General features: G+C 45.5%; 1 protein-coding gene and 1 long non-coding RNA gene across 3 annotated transcripts; both read left to right on the top strand.

Annotated features, from left to right (window-relative positions):
• Positions 1-79: 79 nt before the first annotated feature.
• Positions 80-3432, top strand: LOC112892292 (protein REVERSION-TO-ETHYLENE SENSITIVITY1). Of its 2 annotated transcripts, XM_025959453.1 has the most exons (4): positions 80-429; positions 1505-1871; positions 2144-2154; positions 2957-3198. In XM_025959453.1, the coding sequence occupies exons 2-4, from the start codon at positions 1566-1568 to the stop codon at positions 3060-3062; spliced, it is 423 nt and encodes a 140-aa protein (XP_025815238.1). In that variant the 5' UTR covers positions 80-429; positions 1505-1565; the 3' UTR covers positions 3063-3198. The 2 variants fall into 2 exon arrangements, with proteins under 2 accessions (XP_025815238.1, XP_025815237.1); XM_025959452.1 differs by lacking the exon at positions 2144-2154 and having other exon boundaries at positions 91-429; positions 2957-3432.
• A 4716-nt stretch (positions 3433-8148) lies between these two features.
• LOC112891949 lies at positions 8149-11018 on the top strand. Its single transcript, XR_003228626.1, has 3 exons — positions 8149-9572; positions 9650-10262; positions 10674-11018. It is a non-coding gene; the product is annotated as an uncharacterized LOC112891949 (long non-coding RNA).
• The last annotated feature ends 6243 nt before the right edge of the window (positions 11019-17261 follow it).

Genomic DNA, 17261 nt, shown 5'->3' with positions numbered 1-17261 from the left:
GTTCCCGTGCGGCCGGGCCGGCCTGTCAGTGGCTCGACATCGCCTCGGGGCCTCGTGGGGGCCTGTCAGTGGCAGGCGTGGGGGCAAGCAAATGGGGCAAGTACGGAGTACGCAACCGTCCACGGAAACACGGAAGGAAGCCGGCCGGCGAAGCAAGCGCCTGCCACCTGCGTGTGCGCCTACCATTTGCGGTGCAGGTGCATGCACCTTTCCCTCCTCCCCCTGTCTCCATCGACCTCTATAACCGCGCCTCCCCCACTCGGCCACTCCCAGCTGGGGAGGCAGCGTGCAGCCGGCACGAACAGAGCACGCTCTCGAGTCATCTTCCTCTCCCCGCACGGCGACCCCCGGCGCCCCGGTCGGGTCGACCCCCTCCGGCCTCCGCCCTTCGTCCGCCGGATCGCGCGGGGGCCGATCCAGCTTTCTCCGGTGAGTTCCCTGCCTTCCTCTGCTTCGCTCGCGCTTCCGTTGGTTCGGTCATTCGTGCCTGCGGCGTGGTCTTGTATGCCTGGAATGGATTTGGGGTTGAGTTTGGGAGCTTTTATGCTCTTTTGTCGGCTGAGACGGGGGATCCTTGAGAGCGAATGTCGAAGCGCAATCGGGCTGCCTTGTGATTTACTTTTGTTTACTGTTTGGTTTCCTACCAAATCCGATTAGCGCGCATGGAACGAGACAGCGGAGGGATACAGCTTAAAATCACAGGTCTGATCTTGAAAATGGAGCTGGCACTGCTAAATTAGTTGTCGTAATACTGCATTTTAGCACACGCAGTTACATAGAAATCGAATTCTTGTAGTCCTACCCCCGGTTCGGAGCACACCTTCCGCAACGCTCCTACATTTCATTTCGACATTTCGTCGAACTGTCAGAGGATGCGGTGCACTCTTTATTTGACTGGGGAGAGGAGCAGCAGCTCCTGGCCGTTCAAATGTGCTTCTATTTCAAACATGTATCCGTTGCCATTCCTTACAAATCTGATTCCATCTTCTGCAATGTATTGGATTCATCATGTCCTTAATATGTTAGATAAAAAAAACATTAAAACCACATTTGGCAATGTCGAATTAGTAGTCGAGTACACTTTGTCTGTGTAAGTTTTGAACCATATGGTGTCAATATGGGCTGTTATGGCTTTCGTATTTATGCAGTGCTGCCTCTTCACTTCTTCAGATATACCAAATCAGCACCTGGTCCAACCGTGCACAAACTAGAAAGTAGAAAAGGGGGCAGGTTAATTTTTTTGGGGGAGTGGTGTGTGTGAAAGGATGTACTAGAAAAAGTTAGCAGATACTCGGTTTGAGGACAATTTGTAGTGGATACAAAGAGGTTCATTTGGTTCCTGACCCGTTACTCATGCCTGTATGAACATATTGATATATTTCATTGTGATATTGCCGTATGGCATTGTAAAGATAGTGTACTAAACTAGGTGCACATTTAATTCTCCACCATTTTTTTAATCATGAAGTATGAGACACTAACTTGCTCCTTTCTTTGAGTGAAGGTTGACATCTGTGAGATTGAAGCTAGTCGCATTTTGTTATCTTTAAGAATAAGGAACATTAATGTCACCAAAAGTACTTTCCTCAATGGAGCTTGAAGCTGATTTTGATGGTGAAGATATTAGTTCAACTGATGGATTACAAGAGTTGTGGCCACTTGGCGAAATAGACCCAAAGAGAGCGAGGTTCCCATGCTGCATTGTCTGGACTCCTCTTCCTGTAGTTTCATGGCTTGCTCCTTACATAGGGCATGTTGGAATCTGTCAGGAGGATGGGGCTGTCTTGGATTTTGCCGGTTCAAATTTGGTGAGCGTGGATAATTTTGCTTATGGTTCAGTTGCCAGATACCTCCAGCTTGACAGAAAGAAGGTATGGATGATTCCAAATATTTTCATTACTGTGCAATTCGAACATAGCTGCCCATGTTGTACTTCATTTTATCAAAACTACTACTAAAATGTGAATAGGTTTGTTTCCCTCAAAAAAATAAAATGTGAATAGGTTTATGGTCCAAGGAACTAAATCCTGATTTACTCTCTGAGTGAAGAAAGACTAATGGTCCTATAGTCTTGACTCCTGAATAGCATGCTTGCATTTGAAGTTGTGAACATATCACAATTATAGTATTTTGTTTTTTTCAGGTCGTTCAAATGTCAGTGATTTCCAAATTTACTTGTGGACTGCAAGGAATCACCACACATTTTTTTCTCATTTAATTTGAATGCATGATTTGCAAACAAATAACATTTTCCAATATCATTCCTACTTTTAGACAGTATAGTATTTTATAACTATTACTTGTGAGGTTGGGTCTTCATTTAATAGTAATAGTTCGTAGGGATTGCAATTTTTCTTGCATTTTTGTTTTTTCGCTCAAACTCAAAGATTTCTGTTTTTCTGAATACCCTTCGAATTTTTCCATTTCGTCAATCCCACTTCAATTACCTAAAAAACGAGGGAACTCGAATTCTTATCGATACTGGAACTTCATGAAAAAAAACTAGAATCCTGTTAAAATGTAACATCGAAATCAAAGATATGAGCTGGAAACTGGGTCTTATGATTACTCTAGCTACTAGGCAGTAGCTAAGTTACCATAGACGTAGCACGTGTCACGTGTGAAGGACTGGGACAGCCAAAGCTGAGTGGTTCACAAAATTTGGGAAGTTTTGATCAATTTCAGCTATTTTTTTCTTTAGTAACTTTTTTATAATAAATTCATACTATATTCGATAGATATTCTTCTTGGGAACATTTAGATTTCCTATTTTATAAGACAAGACAGTTTTAAAAATTGTAATGCTGAAATTTCATATATTGTTTCGTTATCTTGTTTGGTTTTAAGCTTTCTTTTTGCAAAACCTACTAAAGCTGTCGTCAGGCATAAATTTTCAGTTAAACTGTTTAAGTTTGTGAATGCTTCATGACAAATTTATTGTTTCATCCATGACCAGTGCTGCTTTCCTGCTAACCTCGCGGCTCATGTATGTGAGCGGTCATACAATCACTCAGAAGTTGGAGCTGCGATATCATGGGATGATGCTCTGCAATCGGGCATGAGGCGCTTTCAACACAAGTATTACAATCTGTTCACCTGCAATTGCCATTCATTCGTGGCAAACTGCTTGAACCGTCTCGCTTACAATGGCTCTGTGGAGTGGAATGTTTTGAATGTGGCGGCCCTTGTCTGGTTTCATGGCCGATGGGTCGACAAAATGTCTGTTGTTCGGTCATTCTTACCTTTCTCAACTGTTACATGCATCGGTATTTTAATGGCTGGCTGGTCTTTCCTCGTAGGGATGGCAGCATTCTCTGCCCTTTTGATTGGATGGTTTGTTTTTACAGTATACTGCATTAAGGGCCTGGTGTGTTGATTGATTTATATAAAACTTTTTGACTAAGCTCCGCAAAGAATTCTCCAAAGGAACTACTGAAATTACCCACTATCATGATCATCTATTTGAAAATTTTCGGAAGAAAGCACCTTGTGTACCCAGCGTTTTTCTCTTAAATTATGATATCCTCAGCCTCAGTGATTCAGGAAGCCATGCAAATTCCTCAATTAATATTGCCTTGTTGAGATGGTCTTGAGATAATTTAGTCATGGCATACTAATATTAGACATTATGTAGCTCGTCCAAAGACAACGCAAATGACCGTCTCTTCTTGGAACACCAAGAACTGTGTCCGGTTCACTGTAATTTAGTTTCCTGTAAAGCAATCTCAATAGGATTGTTATAGGAGTATCACGAGCATTTGCTGATACCAGCAATCTCAACAGGATTGTTATATGAGTTTCACGAGATGTGAGTTTCATCACCATGACAGTTCTCCGGTTCGGTTATCTAAGTTGATAGTTTTGGTAACTATGCACGGTTCGGTTATCTAACTTGATAGTTTTGGTAACTATGCAATGATACTCACCACTGAAACTGGCCTAAGGTACTAAACCCGCTGGCGCCGACTATACCACGCAGCCTATCCCCAGTTCACACGCTGTTGCAACTCGCGATAAATCATCCACTGGAGTTTCTGAATTCTTGAAGGCTCGAAGTAGACTCGGGGCGCGATTGGTTAGTTGTATGCCTCTCCAGCCAGGCTCGCTATTTGATCACCCCTGCCAAAGTTTAGCTAGCCCTTTTTAGTCCCTAGGGCTCTAAACACATAGAGTAAAAAGGGGATTAAAAGTGCTCCAAAACCCTTTAATCCATTAGTCCCAAGGGGTGACTAAAGGAGATTAAAAGTCCACTTTTTCTACCCTGCCCTCCCCACCAATCCTAAACCCTATACCCTCTCTCCTCCTTGCGCGCCGCTGGCTGTCCGCTCCCCGCCTCCCTGCACGCCTCCGCCTGTCCGCTCCCCGCCTCCCTGCTCGCCCACGCGTGGAGCTCCCGCTGCCGGCCAACCGCCTCCGCCCGCGGTCGAGCTCCCGCGCCGGCCAGCCGCATGGAGCTCTCGCGCCGGCAGAGGCCGCCTCCGCCCGCGATCGAGCTCCCACGCCGGCCAGCCACGTGGAATAGGGGGTAGGAATAAAATAGTCTTTATACAGCTGCATTAATAACTTGTAGTTTTTCCATCTAAACAGGTTAGGACTAAAGGACCTTAGAACACGCTTGTTTGGTTGCCGGGATGCACCTCCGCGCCTGGCCGAACTCATGCAAAAAGGGACTCCGGGCCAGGCTCTGCACGAACGCAGAATAAATCCATTCCTCCGGAGCCAGGCTGAGCAGATGCGGAAGGTAGGTTCACGTGACGGTTCTGCTCACCCCAGTAGTTCTCGTCACCTCACCTTCTATCGCATGTCCTGATTTCTTATTTTATATAGGCGCTAGAAGGAATACTAGTGGTGGTAAATTTATATGGCGGGTCTAGAATTTGGAAGGTGGGTATTTAAAATTTGAAAGGGTGTACAAAATTTTTAACAGTCTAATTATATATTAATAGCATATAATTGATTACTGACAATATAAATTATACATGACTTGAAATGTTCAATATATAGAAATTTCATAAATTGCAATAACATCTTTTACAAAATATGGACGAATTTAACGTTTCTAAGCTAACTTTTATTGTAAAAGACTCGGTTAAGCTTGTCAGCTACCCCTTGCGCAGGGGCTGGAATTGCGCCTACGGCCTGCCGGCTTCTGGACCGGCACTGCGGCGCTGCTGGCAGGGCTGCTGGATAACTGCAGCGTGCGCCCTCGCCATCTGCGCGCTGGCCAGAGCTCGCACCCTTGCCATCCGCATGCTGACCTCAATTCGCGCGCCTCCCCGCTGGCCTGCTCGGTGCCTCGCCACATGCCGCCTCGGTTCCCACCTCGCGCCCTCATTGCGGCCGCCGTACGCGCGCTAGCTACAGTTGAGGCTGGGGAATCGGGAGCGGGCAGACCGGGGCAAGGCGGGGGGGGGGGGTTCGAGGGTGTTTCAGCCATCTAGGGTTGGCCTGGGTCAGGCCGGCTTTGACCGGCCCGCCAATGGGCCTGAGTGGCAGTTTGGGCCGTCGGTGGGAGAGGAAAAATGGGCTACTATGTGTTTTTGTATTTTTATCTGAATGAGAGATTCAGAGTTTATTTGGTGCCTATGTGTTGTTTATTTTTTTTATTTTTTTGTTCATGTACTTAAGAAATATTACATATATAATTTTTTTATCCGAAATAATGGTTATTCAATTGAATACCCTTGATACAATATAGGCCCGCCCCTTAAAAGTTACCACATGAGCATACAAGGTTAGCAGACCAGTTCTTGCGCAACCTTCCAATCAAAATCTCATGCGAGCCTGGCTAGCCTGTGAAGTCGGAAAAATTTCGATGGGGATGGGCCCCAAACCGCTGTCCGTGAGGACCCGTCCCGGATTCCTGCCGCGTGGAGACTCCATCGATCCGACGATTCATGCTCGCTCGGCTACCACGCGGGCAAGGCTCGCAAGGCTCGTCATCCCTCGCGTCGCTCGGCTCCCAGGCGGTCAGCTGAGCGGAGTCAGGCGTCGTCCGCCTCGGCCGCCGCCTTCGGTGCCTCCCTCGTCCGCCAGTTCGCCACCGTCCATCATAAGAACATGTATGCTGCATCTTCTTGCCTCCGTCGACGGTCGACCAAATCGCTTCCAATTTTGTGTGCAACGGCCTGTATCGGTTTGGTTCTTTGCTTCAGATGTACGGAGTAAGTCCCATATCAATCCACTTCTCTCTTATCAGTTGCTTGCTCCCCTTGCAATCAATCGGACATACCAAGTTCACTTCTTGAATCAAGATGGAAGATGGTGGTTGTGCATGGTCTGGGACTAGTGTTAAAGAAAGCAATGGCTAAATCAGTGAGACCCTCGGGAGATTACAGGTTTACTCAAATGTACCAATGTTTGGTCAACTTTTTTGCTCTGAATTTTTTTCTCCTGTTGATTGACTCGCGCTGCTAGAGGTTCTTGAATTCTGCAAAGGAAGAGAGAGAGAGAGAGAGAGAGAGAGAGAGAGAGAGAGAGAGATGCCACTTGCAGTTCTTTAGACCTACATTTTTAGCAGTAATTTAACTCATATGTTCGGTTAGCAAAATCTGAACTATTGGCCGGCTGTATATCACATTTAGCCGCGTGAAAACAGGGTATGTCAGATGATCAGTGCAGGATATTGCAGCATTGGTCAGGTTCTCTGGATGCTCAGTCGCCATTCAGTTATCTCTTCTGTGTTCGTTTCCTAGGTTCTAAAGTTTAGAGGTGTCGCATCAAAGAGAATCTTGTCATTTAGAAGTATTAAATAAAGTCTAATTATAAAACTAATTGCAGAATCCCAGGACTAATTCGCGAGACGAATCTAATGAGGTATATTAGTCCATGATTAGCGGATGATTAATGTAGCATCACTGTGCCAAATTATGGATTAATTAGGCTCACTAAATTTGTCTCGCGAATTAGCACACATCTGTGCAAAAAGTTTTATAAACAGATTTTATTTAATACTTCTAAATAGCAAGATTCTCTTTGATGTGACGGGTCTAAACTCTAGAGGGGAGGAAACGACCACACCCCTGGTTGCCATGCATTGTGTTCTGAAGAAGTTATCATTCAGTCTTTCACTGTCAGTTAACTCAGGATAGGGAAAAGACTAATGTCGCCAACTATGCTGATTTTGCTATTGAACACAGAATGCCAAGGACGCCAACTATGCTGGGACTCATAATGTTAGAAGTGCAGTGCTCTGTCTTTTTGTTTCATGCACAAAGTAAAGATTGAAGATCCATCGCGGACAAGGCTGCTTCACATGAACCTGTTATTGTAATCCACATGAACCATGCCGTTCTTATTCACATCTCTGTACCATAGTGACTACTTTAACTGAACTGGCCTACATTGGTTCTTCTAATTGTTGATGCATACGCTTCCGATAATCCGATGTGCTTTATCTTCCCTACGTCAACTAGCTTCTTCGAGACACCAACCTAGCGACTCAAGCAAGTGTGTAATGAGAACATCATTATTTACAAAGGCCAGTGTCGAATCTGGGGAGCTGGGAGTAGAGTCTATGGGAGCCACGTCCACGCTGGGAGCCGAATCACCGAGAGCCATATGCAGCTGAGCGAGCCGGTCCACGCTGCGATGCACTGATGTGGATATATGGTCTAGAACTTGAACTGATGTATTTGAATAATTTAGAACTAGTTGTACATTTTTAAAAGTTTTCTCCCATGTGAGATTTTACATATAAATTTTTTAATAAAGCAGCAAATGAAACAGATGAAGCGGTGAATAGAATACCGGAGCACAGGCCGGTACGGCACACTGAGCTCGTATGGAATATCGGACCGGCCCGCACGAGTAGGCTATCTCTATATCCTTCTTCTCTATAAGATTCTTTCCTCTATATCTCATTTCTCTCCAACAACGTTCTTTAAATCTCGTTCTCTATACATTAAACCCTATATTAAAAATGTATTTTGTTCCAAATTTTTGTAGTACGTATTTATCATACCTCAAATGCTATGAACATATTTTATTTTTATTTAATTCAGTGTTTAAAACGTAAAGAAAAAATAGAGAAGAGGAGAGAATCTCTGTATACAGAGAAAACCTGTAGCGTTCTCTATTTTAGAGGACCATTTAGAAAACGCTGCCGAAGCAATAGAGAACAGAATCTTCTCTGTACATTACATAGGGTAGAGAACGCTCTGGAAGCACCGTTCGAGATAGCCAAACAAACCTTCCATGCCGTGTCCAGGCCGACGCCTTGGTCCGTACACAGACCCAGCACGGCATAATTAAGTAATGGGACCCATTGTGCCGGACCTAGTCGTGCCGGCCGAGTCGGGTCAGAGCCATGTTGTGCCGGGTGCCCGAATGGCCAACTAAAGGCGAAGCGGACCGAGGGGTCAAAATCTGCCGGGGACGTGGCCGTGGCCGCCGGGCCACCGATGCGCAGCGGCGCCGGCGACGGCCGGCGCGGGCGGAGGGCGCGGCCGTCGTCTCGACAGGTCAGGACAACGCGGTGTAGGGCGGAGGGGCGGAGCAGGTCCGCCGGCGCCGGCGCGGTGGTCGAGCTCCTCCAAGAGCTCCAAGAGGCTCCAACGCGGGGTGAGGCGGAGCTTGGCGCAGCGGCCGGCGCATGGCGATGCGGAGCTGGATGGGCCGCCGGCGCTGGACGGGAAGGCGCACCGCGGCTGCCGGCGGTGGCGCGGGGATGGGGGCGGCGCAGGTGGAGGCGAGGAACGGGACGGGCGGCGAGGGCGCAGGGGCGGAGCGAGCCACAGGTGCAGGCGAGTGCGGAGGCCGAGGCGCGGAGTACTGGAGCAGGCCGGCGAGCCGCAGGAGCAGAGGCGGAGCAGGGCCGGAGCAGGCCAGCAAGCGCCGAAGCGGATGCTGGGACGCCGTGTGAAAAGGAGACGCAGAAGGAAGAGGAAAAAAATGCTGACATGTGGACCCCACCGTTAATTAAAAAACTGTGCTGTAGTAAGATTGTTGGAGAGGTGATCTATAGTATTTACTTCATCATACGTGGACTTCGTTATAGAGAGCAACTTAGTGTTGAGGATGCTCTAGCCCTAATTAATTCCTAATTAATTCTCTGTTTCCTCCCCGCGCCAGAATGAAGATTTCTAGTTCCAGTTATCCCAGTAGGGGTTATTCTGTCCATCCACAGTAGTACTATTATGTTCTCGAGATCTGTACCTATAGCAAGCTACTTTGATTTATATCATATCACGTAACTTTTACTACGTACCAATAAAATAGCATGCTTCCTCTCTCACCGTTTCAAAATCATCTGAACCAGCTCTCCCGTCTCTGCCTCTCCCCTCCCCCACCGATGGCGATGGTACAGATCCGCCTCACCGGCGGTGACTCCGACTCTGCTCATCGGAGCAACGACGGCGAGTCCCGCCAAGGCTAGATCCAATGGCCTCGGGGCCAGATCCGCCATTGGTAGTGAGACATCTAGGAGCTCGCCACCGCGGTCCCCAGTCCACGGCTAATCGACTCGTCCGACGACGACGAGGGTGCGAAGTTGTGCCTCCGATGGCTCGTCGCCGACGCAAGGGGCGCAAGACGCTTCGCGACGACCTAAGGGCGGCGGCGAGGCGTACGAGGTGAGTCTCACTTCGGCATCACAGCTAGAGCTGCTTACCACACCTCTCGCCCGTCTCATATGGTCTCCATCCGGCAGCACGCGACAGATCTGGCGACGAGCAACACGGCCCAGTTGGTCTCCAGCGTCGTCGCACCCGCGCTGCCGTGCTGGCCTCGAGGCTCTACGTGCCGCCAGCACAGGGCACGCGCCAGCTGCTGGCCGCCGCACCCGGTCGCCCGTCGCCTACATCATCGGATGGCACACCCGCACACCCGAGCAGGCAGACCTTCCGGCCGCCGCACCTGCTTGCTCGCTCGTTGTCTGCCTCATCAGATGGCCCGACCGCCGGTGCCGCCAACCACTTGGGTAGGAGCCGCAGTTGACGTTTTAGTTGGGAGAAGAAATCTGGGACTTGGGGAGCGTTCGTCCGCTCGGAGCCTCGGTTGTGCCTAGAGACATGAATTTGTGTTGGTTGTGCTTCTCTCGGCATGTGGGGGGAGCCGTGAGCAGCTGGAGATTTGGGGAGTGGGGAAAACAAAGAGTAGAGTGAGAAGCCCTACTGCTTGCCTCATGCTACTCTATTCGTGGAGAAGAAATTGCTGAGAGAAAGGGAGAAGACTTTCTTGGTGCTTGCAGATTTGGGAAATGACAAGTAGATAGAGCTGCTTCCTGTTGTGCTTTGCTGGTGAAAAACAGAGATCTACAGAAGGTAACACTTCCCCATTTCCATGTTGATGCAGATCGGTCAATGTATTGTGGTATATCATGGCTGGACTATGATTTCTGTGTGCTACATTACGTATGATTTTTTTTCTTGATTTCATTCCAAATCTTCAAACTTGTAATGTCTTTTATTGTCAGAGATATGCTTGCTTAGCTGGTACTTGCAATGATGGATGTGTGATTATTGTGAGAGATATGCTTGCTTAGCTCGGGCAGTGATTTTTCTTTTTATTTTGTAGAGTATATTACTAGCTAAATCAATACTTGGTATAAGCTGATGTCAAGACTGCATCTTGTGTGATGCTTCCTTGCGTGTGCAATATGCTGATCCATTTTTTGTTGCCAATCGCTTTTATTGAGTGGAGAGATCCTAATTTTTATTCTGATATGTGTGCAGCTGGGGAATACCCCTCAAAATTTGACTCTCTCTGCTCTGCCTCACGCCGTCCTCACTTCTTTTATGTCCGGCGGTTCCTTAGATTCTTGATCTAGCAGCACCGTTGCAAACGGCGGCGCTCCCTTGCTCATGGAGCAGGTATACGAAGTACAATTCCATATCGAAGTTCGTATCACGTGAACATGTACTTTTAGCAATGTTTTGATTAGGGTCTTGCTTCTCTAAGGTGGACACTGGCCTCATGATCTATGCATGACCATGTACATTTTTGTTTGGATGGGGCTTTGCTTCTTAAATAAATTTGCACATGATCTTTTATATTATTTTAAATCTAGTTGTTGAAATACAATATATACAGGTGCATGTGTGGCACTCTGATATTCTTTGACCAGGTTTCGAAAATTCCTGGCAATTTTGTATCTCTATCATCCATATACATCAATGTGCTTAGGCTCGGGTATTGGTTGGTACAAGGTAAGTTGGTTAATGTGCAACATATACATCACGGTACATAAATAGCCTGCACATATGCGCTAGAGATGATACTCAACGGAGAGTAAATTCATTAATATTTTTATATATATGGCACTACAAATGAGTACCTGTACAAATGGTACTTGTGTATTCCGGTACCAGCACACACATGAAGTTAGAAAAAAAAAATAGTATAAATATAAAACTACAAATGAGTACTCATAGGCAAGGTACCAGCATGTATCGGTACCATGTACCGGTGTGGATATATTTTAGTTACACTTTAATCCTCTCTAGGGTCCGATACTTGAATTCAAAATCCAAAAGATTGCACCATACTTGAATTCAAAATCCAAAAGATTGCACCGACTGTAGAAAGCAGACTGTCCTATGAAAGTTGTATTATCTAATGTAAAATTAATCTATGCATATTCTCACCAGCGGTTCAAAAAAGTTGAACAGTACACGACCAACGGGCTTTCCACGATCAATAAGAACTTTATGTCCATTACCTGCCAACTTTCTATCACATCGCAGCAGGCAGACTGTTGGAGAAATACAATAGCAATAAAAATGAAAATACGAGAAAATACACTCATATGGGACAAAATGGCACAGATCTCGGTACACGATTCGTGGATAGGATTCAGTCTTCCGCGGTTGCCGGACATAAAATCGAGTTTTCGCCCGCGCCACACCTCATCGGCCGAGCACCACAGTCGCACCATTACGCCAACTTCCTTCCCTACCCCGCCTGGCCGCCTTGCCTCCTCGTCTCTCTCGTCAGCTTCTCTCCCGGGCCGTGCGCCGCACAGTTCGCACCCCTACGCCGTCTTGCCTCCACCCAGCAGGCAGCACCTCATCGCGCGTATCGCTACCTGCCTAGCCTTGGCTACCCTGTCCTTCTCATCACCTCTTCGTCGATCAGGTCTCGTCTCCTCCTCCGCCGTCTCCTTGAAGGTCCGATTCCCTCCCCTGGTCCCCTCCCCGCCGCCTCCTCGTTGGCCCGCCCCCTTCACGATGCTGATGCGTATTTCTTATTTCGTGGCGGTGTTTGCTGTTCGTGCCCCCATGTACTCTTTCACCTGCTGCTTCGTCGCCTTCGCTCCCCCGCGAGTCTCGAGATGCAGGTAAACTTATACCATCTTTTCTTTTTTTTTCCTGAGAATTATGACGGCATTGCATTTAAAGAGCAATACGAGGGGGAAAACTAAGTATCGAGCAATCTCGAACGCACTTCTAATGATGATGACTTTACCTTCCTTCATATCATTTCTTCATTGGTTTTTGACATTATTACTATCATTGGCAGAATTGTGATCACCACTGGCCCCATGTGCGGTGAAATACTGTCGAAACGAATTGCCTGTGGCGTGGAACACCTGTTTTGCATAACTTTTCAAGAATTAGGATGGATTTTGCAGAATATTTTACTTAAACGGTTTATCTGCAGAAATTAGGAATTAGAATTGTTGTATTTTCCAAAGAGGGCCTGTTGTTGTGGTACTTTGTGGGTAAGAAAATACTAGTTGGACATACCTTGTTGTATCACTGTACAAAATACTTTGTGTTTGCATTGTGAATCTTGTGAAAAACTGCACAAAATTCACATTTGCCACAAATTTCTAACCATATCATCTGTTATTTTCTTCTACTTCCTTCCACTGTTACTTGTTAGTCTTGTTAGCTGTTCTGCTAGCAGTCAGGGTGCAACATGTTACATGCCCGAGTATAGTTGGCCATCTGGGCCGGGCCAAATGGGCCGGGCCAAACATGGATTAATAGATTGTTCATATCATCATTACTAGTGTAACTTTATTTTTTATCATGTCCTTGTGAACTGCAGCTTGCCTCTTATCTGACTAGCATTTTCCGCGGTTGGGAGGCCTTTAACTGGTGTTCCCGTGCCTCGGGTGTGGGATGAGCCAAGATTGAAGGGGTGACCAAAGTACAGATCATTGATGAAGTTGAACTCGATCTTATGTGATTGCAACTGACTTCATTTTGTAGCTGAAGTCATCAACTCGATCTTATGTGATTTCAGCTGACTCCATTTTGTAGTTGAGCTCGAACTTGGTACTCTTATTTTTGGTGACTCTACCTTATGTCAGGGGGCATGGGCACATGACATGCTTTGACCTACGATGTTTGGTGAAGTGGGAAGGCACGCTTCTGGTTGTCTTGTATAACTCGGTACTGTGGATTTTTTTTTGGATGCGGCAGATCTTTGATGAAGTAGAACCCGAGATCTTTTGTGATTCCAAACTTGCTTTTGTAGTTTTGCTCGATCGTGGTGTTCTATGTTCTTGACTTATCCATAGCCACGGGACATTGTATGCTTTGACCTACCATATGTTGGAATTGAAAAGGCACATTTCTGGCTATCTTTCGTAACTCGGTACTGGAGATTATACGATGCAATATGCATGTGTTCTGGAGGATGATATCGAACATATGCTCATAGCAATATATGTTCATGTGATTTTTTTTTGAGTGGATGTTGATGTGATTTTCATGAAGTAATGTTTTTCTACTTGTCTGCGTCCCACTGCCATCTAGTACGGCTTTAGCCAGCTACGTACCCGCGAGGGCATGGGCACTAACAGTTTGCCACCTCGCGTCATTCCTTATTGTTCATGACTCTTTTCATATATCGGGGCAAAACCAATCCTCAACGTGAAGAGTCTCTCTCTGGACTGGAGTAGTTCTGCCTGATCACTTCTTCGAAGATTCTCCAGCCAACAAACACGCGATGAGCGCTGGGGTTGAAAGTCGTACGCTACTGAACGGGTAAAGGACATTATCGTCCTAGCAATTGGCAGTAGTTGCTTAAAAATATCTTCTTTAAAGAACATTTTTTTAGATAATGGCACAACTTAACAGAGGAAATGACAACATATGTGGGCAATGAATAAAATGGTAGATTTAATAAGCTTTGAATGCGTATATCTTTTAAGCAATATATTCGTTTCTATGATATGTTTGCACCGTTGTAATCCTTGCATTTTTATTAACAAAATGTTGCTAAGATTTTTTGGCCAACAAAAGATTGGCTCCATTGACGCAAATAAAGATGCTAAGACTAATGTACTTAAAATACTTGACAAGCTTGGTAAATTTGCCAACCTGAAATACGAACAGAAATTCACTTATCTAATTCAGTTGTTCGCCCTTTTAACGCATGTTACAACTGTTCAGGATACTATTGATCGCATCGACTACATCAATACTTCCTTCATCTACAATCAATTCCGTAGGTCATTTTCTTGAAAAGTTAGGAGGTTATAGTGCGCTGATAGACATTTTTTCACCACCAAAATGCTTTTCAAGAAAATATCATCTAAATATAGTCAAACAGGATCTTCTTTTGGAGCTCTTGCCACAAGAAACATAGCGGTGGTTCTGATTTGAATGCTTGGTTTCAAAGTTATTGACTTTTAAACAGTTTTTAAATCACTTTTTACACATTTTAATGTCATGGTTTATGTTTTTTCTACTTTGCATTCATACCTTGCATTTGAGTAGCAAGAGTGTATAAGCATGCATGCAACACTGCTAAAGTTTGTGCACTTAGTGTGTATTCATAGAGCTGAGTGTGTATTTTTTTAAAAAAAAATTGTATACACCAGGATTTGAACACTTGTGGGTAGCCATGCACCTACTAATCCAAAATTCATGACCACAACAAATGTATTTTTCTTCTAAAAATATTATGGCAAAACTTATAATAAGGGGGTGTTGGACTTTGAATCCAAGTGCTAATATTCAAAAGTGCTAAATTTTAGCACTAATCCATCCAAATATGAGTGCTAATGGTGTGGGCTAAACTTTAGCCAAGATTTAGAAACTTTAGCAAGGGTATGAGTGCAATAGGTGCTAAAGTTTACCATTAAACTTTAACCCATCCAAATATGCCCTAGATAAATAATAAACTAGTTAGGGGAGAAAGGGACTACGACTCAATGCCCATAAATAGGGATGAAACTGAAAATGGTAATTTTTGATTTTCGAGGATCGTTTTAGAGATTTTATCAACTTTTGAGGCTAAACAAAAATGATAGAAAAAAGAAAATGAAAACGAAAATGATTTGAGCGCCTTCCAATCATTTTTGAGAAATATGGTATTTTCAAGCTATTCTACCATATTTTACCGATAGAAATACCATATTCATATATAATGCTAGCACCCTGCTATCTATATTTTTAGAGTATCATATCTATTTATTTTTAGAGAGTCATGACTTATTTATCCTAACTATAAATCACAACCTAGCAACCTGAATTTATGGGACTATGGATAGTTTCATGGATGGTGGGACTAATATGTAAATTTTTAGTACTATAAAATGAGATACATGTCAGGGATGGATGGATATTTGGATTAATATCTTAACCATCAATACTTCTGTATAGAATGTGTCAAGTCATATGGTTAATATGGTTAGTGTTGTGGTCTATGGTTTAATATATTTATCATTTTTAAAAAATATTGTTTCGATGGGTTTCGATCATTATCAATGCGTTCTCGATCATTATCTATGGTTTTTTTCCGATGAAAAAAAATATGAAAGTGAAAGTGCTGGAGCATTTCGCCGATCATTTCCGACCATTTTCATCTCTACATATAAGTAAATGATATACTACCTACATCAATAAAATGGATAAATATAAAAAATAAATACTATTACAAATTTGTTATCTTTCAAAGATACGTTAATTGTAACAGAAACCAAATCATTGACTAATCAATCAGGTGCTTGTCCTCGATCTAAGCATAAGTTGGAACGAACGCAAAGATGGCCCATTAAACCTCCCCGAAGACGACATACCTTTATCATCATTGAACACCTTCATCTCCACCACAATCCGAGCTGTGCCCATGCGGCAATCTGAAGCAAGACGTCGGCGCAGATCCTCCGGCGAGCCGATCTCCCTTCCCCACGACAGCACTCTAAACTCCGCCGCCGGCGCCACCCTTCGCACGCAGAAGCGTGGCACGCGGCTCCACGTGAGGGCGACGCCCGAGTAGGAGACGACCACCTCCCCGCCATGGTAGCACCACGGCTGCAGGATGCAGCGGTTCTCGACGCGCGCCTTGAGAGCGAACGAGGAGGAAGCCGTGCCGCCAAGCGTAGCATTTAGGTCTAGTCCCGCGAAGTCTGAGACCTCCAAGGAGAACTCCGTTGCTTCCCTGGCGTGGGTGGCACTGGCGGAGACCATGATGAGTACCACTACGGATAGCAAGGTGGCTAAAGCTAGCGTCATTTGGGCTTCGAACATGGCTTTCTCCCAGGGGTCCCGTGGCCTGACTGCAACCGGTGGTCGAGCGAAGAAGAAGTCGCCATCGTCTATGTTCGCCATGCTTACTTCTGCAGCTGGATCTATAGTAGGAGTTGCGACGACTTTGTTTGATTTGTTGTCTTGCTGAGCGTGTCGATCTACTCTTAATGTCGTCGAAGTCGAAGGCGGAATCAAATTCAGTAGCCAAGCCGAACTGAAGCCATTTCGATGTTTGTTTGATCCAAGCTAGGCGGGAGCTCTCACGCAATCCGTGTTCACGGGCCGTTTTAACCTAAACTCCCGTGGGTTACTGCTTATAAAAAAATATTCCCGTGGGTCGTGTAAGAACTGGCATGTAAGATCACGCCACATGTACATAGGAAATTCTAGTCCCCCTATCCTAATTTCTTTTTTTTTCTGGAGCCCAGCCACATTCTGAAATTCTGCTCAGTTTGGTTTCAGACTGTACTGAATCGCCATGAATCGTCTACCGAAGTCTCCGGATTCTCAGTTCAAAAAGGAAAAAAAAGTCTCCGGATTCTTGAAGGCTCCAAGCAGAGTCAAAGGTTCCGGAAACTAGGCTTCACTTCTTTGCCGGCCGTAGCCGGTGACTTCAGCGATCGTCACGACGAATTGCACGTACCGGAGCCTTAGCTTCGGACGAAGCGAATCGAATAAACGCTCAGAGGACACGGGATGCCGGATCCTATTACTGTGACCAGCTGTCCAGATTGCTGCGTTTCACCACAAGTTGAGCAGAGAACAGCCGAAAGTAGAGCGAAGTGGTTCTGATGATATCGTCGGATGGATCCCTGATCCGATCCAGACACTGCC

This window comes from Panicum hallii, chromosome 5, assembly GCF_002211085.1.
Source record: "Panicum hallii strain FIL2 chromosome 5, PHallii_v3.1, whole genome shotgun sequence".
NCBI classification, from domain to species: domain Eukaryota; kingdom Viridiplantae; phylum Streptophyta; class Magnoliopsida; order Poales; family Poaceae; genus Panicum; species Panicum hallii.
The sequence above is the reverse complement of the archived record's forward strand: the minus strand, read 5'-3'. Positions and strand labels throughout refer to the sequence as shown.

What these genes read in the sequence shown, in the direction of transcription:
- LOC112892292 (XM_025959452.1), top strand. Translation starts at nt 1,566, where the DNA reads ATGTCACCAAAAGTACTTTCCTCAATGGAGCTTGAAGCTGATTTTGAT. An exon ending in TCCAGCTTGACAGAAAGAAG is followed by an intron (nt 1,872 to 2,956) that starts GTATGGATGATT and finishes ATCCATGACCAG; the next exon opens with TGCTGCTTTCCTGCTAACCT.